Source organism: Chenopodium quinoa, unplaced genomic scaffold, assembly GCF_001683475.1.
Source record: "Chenopodium quinoa cultivar QQ74 unplaced genomic scaffold, ASM168347v1, whole genome shotgun sequence".
Taxonomy (NCBI): domain Eukaryota; kingdom Viridiplantae; phylum Streptophyta; class Magnoliopsida; order Caryophyllales; family Amaranthaceae; genus Chenopodium; species Chenopodium quinoa.
This window is the reverse complement of record NW_018745413.1, coordinates 2965413-2972275: the sequence shown is the minus strand read 5'-3', so window position 1 is coordinate 2972275 and position 6863 is coordinate 2965413. Positions and strand designations below refer to the sequence as shown.

Below are 6863 nucleotides of genomic sequence, written 5' to 3'. Positions count from 1 at the left end.
ATCGCTCAAAAAACAACAATTAATCGTTCAAAAACAACAATTAATCTCTCAAAAACAACAGTTAAACGCTCAAAAATGCTGAAATCAAAGAACGCAAAACAAAGAGCAACAACGATACCAGAAAGTGGTTTTGTAGCTGAAGAACGAAGACCTCTTTTCCGTTGAAATGTTGCACCACCTCGAGTTCTTGCCATAGATGCTTGAATTCAAGCAATTTTGAAGAGAGAGAAAATGGAAGAAGAGAAGAGAGAGAAAGTGTGAGGGCTTGGAAGAGAGAGAAAGTGTGATGTGTCTAATCTTTTAGAGGAAAGAGAGAAAAAGGAAATAAATTCCTGCTTGTAATAAATTGTACAGTAAGAAGCTGGTAGTAAGCAAGCACATGACAAACTTGGTCTATAATAACTTTATTGTAGACCAGGTTTATTTATGAATTTTTACTTGCTTGGGGGCTATATTAGATTTATTACATTTATTATTTTATAAAGTTAGTTAGAGGTGTAACTAACTCCAATATATATACTGTACACTTGTAATAATTATGTAATTAGAATTCATTTTACAGATTTTCTGACTTAAATAAAATCTCTCTCTACATTTCTCCTCCTTATATCTACAATTCCTACATGGTGTCAGAGCAGAATCTCACTCGAGATTAGGGTTCTTCGTTTCTTTGATTGAATTCTTCTATCGTCTCTGTTTTTCCGCTGATTTGTTGTTCGATTGCGAAGATTTATTGCGATTGCAATTTGTTTGCAATTGCGAAATTTTCTTGCAGATCTTGAACATCTGATTTCTTTTTGAGATTGTTGATTACGATTTCGTAATCAGTTTTTTGAGTTGTTCGTTCTTCAATTGCGATTATTTTTCGAGATCTTGAAGATTTTGAGCTGTTTTAATGGCGGCTGGTACTGGTAATGGTGATGCTTCTTTTGAGATGAACTCGTTTTCTTCTGGAGGTAATCTTGATCCTCTTTTTATTGCAAATTCAGATAGTCCTACTGCTTCTCTAGTTGTTGTTCCATTTTCAGGTCATAATTTCATTAGATGGAGTCGTAGTGTAAAACGTTCTTTGATTGCTAAGAATAAGGATGGTTTTGTTACTAGTTCAATGAAGAAACCTGATGAATTTCACAAGGATCATCCTAGGTGGAATAGAGCTGACTATATGGTTGTTAGCCGGATTTTGAGTTCTATGATTGCTGAAATTGCTGATGATTTTGCTTATGTTGATTCTATTGTTGAATTGTGGAGTGAATTGCAAGAACGTTTTGGTTAGTCTAATGGCCCTTTGATCTATTAGTTGAAGAAGGATATTGATGCTTTAAAGCAAGAAAATATGTCGATTATTGCTTATTATGGCAAAATCAAGAAATTGTGGGATGAATTGCAGAGTTTGAAGGAGTATCCTATGTGTACATGTGGTGCATTGTCTTCTTGTACTTGTCAATTTTTGAAGAAGCTTGCTGATCTTGAAGCTGATGATAAGCTGATGCAGTTTTTACTAGGTTTGAATAGTGGTTTTGATTATACTATTACAAAAATTTTGTCTATGGATCCTCTTCCTTCTCTTAATAGAGATTTATCCATTGCTCAAAAAGTTGAGAAACACAAGGAGGTTAGTGGTAATACTGAGCATATTACTGAGAGTAGTGCTAAGGTTGCTCAGAGAGGTCAGAGTAATTATAATCAGAGGTTTAATCCTCGAAACAACAATAGTCAGAATGTTGTTAAGAAGGATTGGAAGAAGGAGAAGAATGATAGGAAATGTGATTATTGCAAAGGGAAGGGGCACACTATGGATTCTTGTTTTGAATTGCATGGTTACCCTAATTGGTATAATGCTCTTAAGGTTGCTAAGAATTCTGGTAGTGGTCAGAAGATTGTTGCTAATGTGACTATTGATCAAGTTCAAGAAGATCCTCTATCTTAAAATACTGCTGCAAGTGCTGGTGGTATTGATTCTGATATGCTGAGTATGATATGTCAAGAAGTGATGAAAACTATGAAAGGCAAGCAGGCTACTGGAGGTTCTGGCTTGTCATTTGCAAATTTTGCAGGTATTGACACTTACTCCTTTAATTGTTCTGTGAATGATTATGGAGAAAATTGTGTGTGGATTATAGATTGTGGTGCTTGTGATCATATGATTTATGATGAATCTCTGCTGCTAAATAAGAAGAAACTTACTACTCCTATTAGGGTATGTTTACCTGATGGGTCTTTTAAGTGTGTTGCGTTGGTTGGATCTGTTAGATTGAATGACAAGATTGTGTTGAATGATGTTATGTTGGTAGAAGGTTTTAAGCATAATTTGCGAGGTTGATAGAACAGATTGGTGTTAAGGTGTTCTTTACTAGAAATAGTTGCTATTTTCAGGACCATTCTAGTGAAGATGTGATTGGATATGGACTGAGGCAAGGTGGCTTGTATTACTTCTCCATTAATGAGGTAATCTCTGTGTTGATGTTGATAATAATTTAGGGTGTAATACCCTTGAGAATGGCAATAATGCAGGTCAGAATCTTGTATTGCCAAATAGGACTAGTACAAGTATTTGTAATAAAGGCAGAGTTGATGTGAGTGTTGATTTGTTTCATGCTAGACTAGGGCATGTTTCCTTGTCAAAAATGAAGTATTTTACTGGTCTTGATTGTTCAGGAATAAAGGAATACAATTTTGATGTTTGTTTGCATTCTAAGCAACATAAATTACCCTTTTCTATGAGTGATAGTAGAGCTGAAGGGGTTTTTGATGTGCTGCATATTGACTTGTGGGGTCCCTATAGAATTAAGGCTATTAACGGAGCTTCCTACTATCTTACAATGCTTGATGATCATAGTAGGGTCAAATGGACTTCTTTTCTACATAACAAAATGCAAGTTCAGAAAACCGTTGCTGGTTTCTTGGCTATGGTAGAAACACAATTTCAAAAAAGGGTGAAAATAATTAAATCTGACAATGGGACTGAGTTGGTGAAAGAATTTTGTTTAGACATGTGTGCTGCTAAAGGGATTTTGCATTAGAAAAGTGTTGCTAAGGTGCCTCTGCAGAATGGAAGAGTTGAGAAAAAACATAGGCATTTACTTGAAATCTCTAGAGCCATTAGATTTCATGCTAATTTGCCTAAAAGATTTTGGGGAGATTGTTTGCATTCTGCTACTCACTTTATTATTAAACTTCCAACCAAGGTTTTAGGTTGGAAATCTCCTTATCAAATTTTGTTTCACAAACCACCTAACTATGATGAGCTTAGAGTTGTGGGTTACCTATGCTATGCATATACTTTGTCTCCTAATAGGGATAAATTTGATTCCAGGGCTAGAAAGTGTATCTTTCTTGGCTATCCTTTTGGCCAAAAGGCGTTTAAGCTGTATGATCTAAATTCTCATACAAGTTTTGTCTCTAGGGGATGTGATATTCTTTGAGAATGTTTTCCCTTTTAAAACTGATGTTCAAATTTTTTCTAATTGTCCAGTTCCAGTCTCTCCTCATCTGGTTGATTTCAGTTCTGAGAGTGTGATATTGCCTACTATCACACCTCAATTCTCAAATAATTCTTTCCAAAATACTACTGATACTAGTAGTATTCAGTCTCCTATCACACAACCTTCTGTTTCTAATTCAGTTGAAGATAGTTCTGAATCTTCTGAGTTAGTTTCTCAGATTCCTCATTCTGTTTTGCCTGTACAAAGTGCTCCTAGAAGATCTTTTAGACCTGTGAAATTGTCAGGAAAATACAAAGATTTTGAAACAACATATATGCCTCACAAGGATGTTACATCAGATCAGTCTGAATCTTTTAATGTCAGTTCTTCTAAAGTGATTGAGCCTACTACTTATAATCAGGCTAAGAAGGATAATAATAGGGTACTTGCAATGGAGAAAGAATTGAAGGCTTTAGAAGATAATGAGACTTGGGATTTGGTCTTCTTACCCAAGGATAAGAAAGTTATAGGTTCTAAATGGGTCTACAAGGTGAAGTTGAATCATGATGGTACAATAGAGAGATACAAAGCTAGGCTGGTTGCTATTGGTTATCAGCAGATAGAAGGGCAAGATTTTACTCAAACCTTTTCTCCTGTTGCTAAATTAGCTACTGTGAGGGTTGTGATAGCTCTTGCTATTATGAACAATTGGCCTCTATGCTAATTGGATGTAAATAATGCCTTTTTACATGGGAGTCTGGATGAGGAAGTGTATATGGTACCACCTGCTGGTTATGACAAGGGTAAGTCTGGTCAAGTGTGTAAACTCAAAAGGTCAATTTATGGACTGAAACATGCATCAAGGTAGTGGAATAAGGAGTTGAACAAGCTACTGAGATCTTTGGGTTTCACACAGTCCACACAAGACTATTCTATGTTTACTAGACATAAGAGTGGTGACTTTCTGGTGATTCTTGTTTATGTGGATGATATGCTGTTAACATGAACTTCAGACTCTCGGATTGGTGACGTAAAGAAGGCTCTAGATGATGCTTTCACAATTAAGGACTTAGGAGATTTGAAATACTTTCTTGGAATTGAAATTTTAAGGAATTCCAAGGGTACTTTCTTGTCCCAAAAGAAGTACATAAGGGATATAATCTCTGATGCTGGTATGGAAGATTGTATTCCTACTTCTACTCCTTTATCTACAGACCTTAAACTTTCTACTGAAGTTGGACAATTACTAGATACTCTTGATACTTACAGAAGATTAGTAGGAAGACTGTTATATCTGGGAATTCCTAGGCCTGATCTTTCTTATTTTTTGCAACACTTAAGTCAATTCATGCACACTCCCAGAGTTCCACATCTGAGAGATGTTTTTCATGTAGCTAAGTACTTGAAGGGTACTACGGATGTAGGGTTGTGGTATACAGCTGACTCTGATTTGTCACTTATGGGTTACAGTGATGCTGACTGGAGTGGTTGTCAGTTCAGCAGTAGGTCCTTAAGTGCTTATACTTTGTTTATTGGTTCAAATCTGGTGTCCTGGAAGACCAAAAAACAAAGGTATGTGAGCAAGTCTTCTGCAGAATCAGAGTATAAAAGCATGTCTGTTACAGGGAGTGAACTTGAATGGGTGCATGGTTTGCTTGAGGATTTAGGAGTTAAAGTTCAGTTACCTGTGACTCTCTATTGTGATAATATCTCAGCTGAGCAGCTCGCCAAAAATCCTATGTTTCATGAGAAGACCAGGCTCTTGAAGAGGGATATGCATTATGTTAGAGAACTGGTTGAAAATGGTTTTCTTCTGACAAACAGTTAGCAGATGTGCTAACTAAACCATTGGCTTCAACACAGCATTGGTCTCTGGTTTCCAAGCTTGGACTATTGGATCAATGTCCAGCTTGAAGGGGGTGTATTAGATTTATTACATTTATTAAATTATAAAGTTAGTTAGAGGTGTAACTAACTCCAATATATATATTGTACACTTGTAATAATGATGTAACTAGAATTCATTTTACAGATTTTCTGACTGAAATAAAATCTCTCTACATTTCTCCTCCTTCTCTCTACAATTCCTACAGGCTATGATCTTGGCTATGGAAAAAGGCTTTAGAGAATTGAAGTTTATATGGATTGTGCTACCTTGATCACACATCTGAACACGAATGCAGAGAACAATATTACTAATAGATGGACTTTGCATGATATCAAGAAACGAGAAGGGCAATTCGAGGCATGCTGCATCAGAAAGGTGGATAGGCAACATGTACAAAGGGCACATCATCAAGTAACCAACTTCTGTAGAACTGATCTAGTTTCTTTCTCAAATGTTTAAATTGCAGTTTAGCTCTTGTCAAAAAAAAAAAAAAAAAAAAAAACAAATTGAAGACTTTCTTCAGATCGGTGTTAAAATTGTTTTATTCAATATGTTCGTTACTTGCCTTATATCTTTTTAAATTGCGTGAGAAAGTGGTTTAGTCTTTTGAACCTAGTCTCAAACTCTCGATGAGAGCATGTTAGTTGAGTGAATTTGGTAGTGTCCAATACCAAGGTTGAATGCATCATGGTTTTTGCTTATTGATTTGGTTTTATAGGGTCTTTATCACTTTTTTTTAAAAAAAATTCTTTAAAGGTTTGTGTGTTGTAATTGTTTTAAAGAGCTGTATTTTTAAAATTTTATTCCATAGCTTGTTATTTTGTTAAACTGTTGCTGAAAGTCCTTAATTAGCTTGTTACAAATTAAGATAAATCAGAATCGAGTTTAATATTCTTTGTATCTCGAATGGACTAATACATTCCGTGTGTGTAGAGTAAATAACCACAGTTTCCAGTGCTAGCCCATGTGTATGCGCATATTCTTAGGTGCACACTCATGCACCTAGAAAAAGGTGTAACAATAGCACAAATATGAACATTAGCTTTCTTTTCCTCTATTTTTCTCCTTCGTTTTTTATTTTCTCTCTCCTCAGATTTTTAATTTTCCCCCTTTTCACACTTTTTTGATTAAATTTGTTTCTTACAACATGAAAGTAGTTATTAAGTATGAATTTTTGTGTGAATTTCGATTTTGTGCTTTAATTTCGATTGATTAAGGTTTATATGAATCTTTAAATTTACAAATTATACTCGGTTTTTTCTCCTTCCTTCTTTAATTCCTTTTTCCTCTATTTTTTTTCTCGTTTTTTTCGATTTAACGATTGAATTTGTTCCTTAAAATATGGCGGAATTGGTTGTTTATCTGATTTTTGAATTCATATGAATTGGATTTTTTTTTTAGCTTCGATCAATTTCATCTGTGTATGAATTTCATCTGATTTTCTAGCATTTTTTTTTATCAACGAACATAATCATGCAAAATATGAACATATGCATAGATTCCCTTAAATGTGAACATTAGCTTTTCAGAAGGTGAACATAGGCATAAAC

General features: G+C 34.9%; 1 protein-coding gene across 3 annotated transcripts; it reads left to right on the top strand.

Annotated features, from left to right (window-relative positions):
• Nucleotides 1-313: 313 nt before the first annotated feature.
• On the top strand, nt 314-5894 carry LOC110713359. 3 transcript variants are annotated; one of them, XM_021891819.1, is made up of 3 exons: nt 314-2057; nt 2377-2448; nt 5519-5894. In XM_021891819.1, the coding sequence occupies exon 1, from the start codon at nt 1337-1339 to the stop codon at nt 1928-1930; it is 594 nt and encodes a 197-aa protein (XP_021747511.1). In that variant the 5' UTR covers nt 314-1336; the 3' UTR covers nt 1931-2057; nt 2377-2448; nt 5519-5894. The 3 variants fall into 3 exon arrangements, 2 of the variants coding, with proteins under 2 accessions (XP_021747511.1, XP_021747512.1); XM_021891820.1 differs by lacking the exon at nt 2377-2448; XR_002509881.1 differs by lacking the exon at nt 2377-2448 and having other exon boundaries at nt 459-956.
• Nucleotides 5895-6863: the final 969 nt, after the last annotated feature.